The 379-nt window shown below is 72.8% G+C and overlaps 1 protein-coding gene across 1 annotated transcript in view; it reads left to right on the forward strand.

Annotated features, from left to right (window-relative positions):
• The first annotated feature begins 229 nt into the window (after nucleotides 1–229).
• Nucleotides 230–379, forward strand: part of CLU (clusterin) — a 3,450-nt gene continuing 3,300 nt past the window's right edge. Inside the window, exon 1 of the mRNA XM_010583192.1 lies at nucleotides 230–335. Within this exon, the coding sequence (XP_010581494.1) occupies nucleotides 251–335 (85 nt within the window). The 5' untranslated portion in view covers nucleotides 230–250. The remainder of the gene's footprint in view (nucleotides 336–379) is intronic.

The following is a 379-nucleotide window of genomic DNA, read 5'->3' on the forward strand; positions in this document are numbered from 1 at the left end:
CATCCCAGCCGCCCCAGCCAGGGCTTTGAGCGGGACCCACCGCCCAGGGCCCCCCCACCCAGCCCTGGGCAACATGGCATTAGCTCAACCATCGCTGTGTCCCCAAAATGGTGCCCGGGGCGGAGGGGGGGGGATGGGGGGGGAGGCTGGTCCCCGCTGCTGACTCAGAGCCCCGTGTCCAGGGTGGGGGCCGGATCCTGCTCTGAGCCCCCGCTCTGCCTGCGCAGGCAGCTGCCTCCAGGTCAGGACCATGGCGCTGGTGCTGCTCTCCCTGCTCGGCCTCCTGATCGCCTGGGAGGGGGGACAGGCCCTCGTCCCCCCCAGCGAGCTCAAGCGTGAGTGGGGGCTGGGGGGTGGGCGGCAGCCCGGGTGGGTGCTG

Source organism: Haliaeetus leucocephalus, unplaced genomic scaffold (assembly GCF_000737465.1).
Source record: "Haliaeetus leucocephalus isolate CR32 unplaced genomic scaffold, Haliaeetus_leucocephalus-4.0 Scaffold871, whole genome shotgun sequence".
Lineage (NCBI taxonomy): Eukaryota > Metazoa > Chordata > Aves > Accipitriformes > Accipitridae > Haliaeetus > Haliaeetus leucocephalus.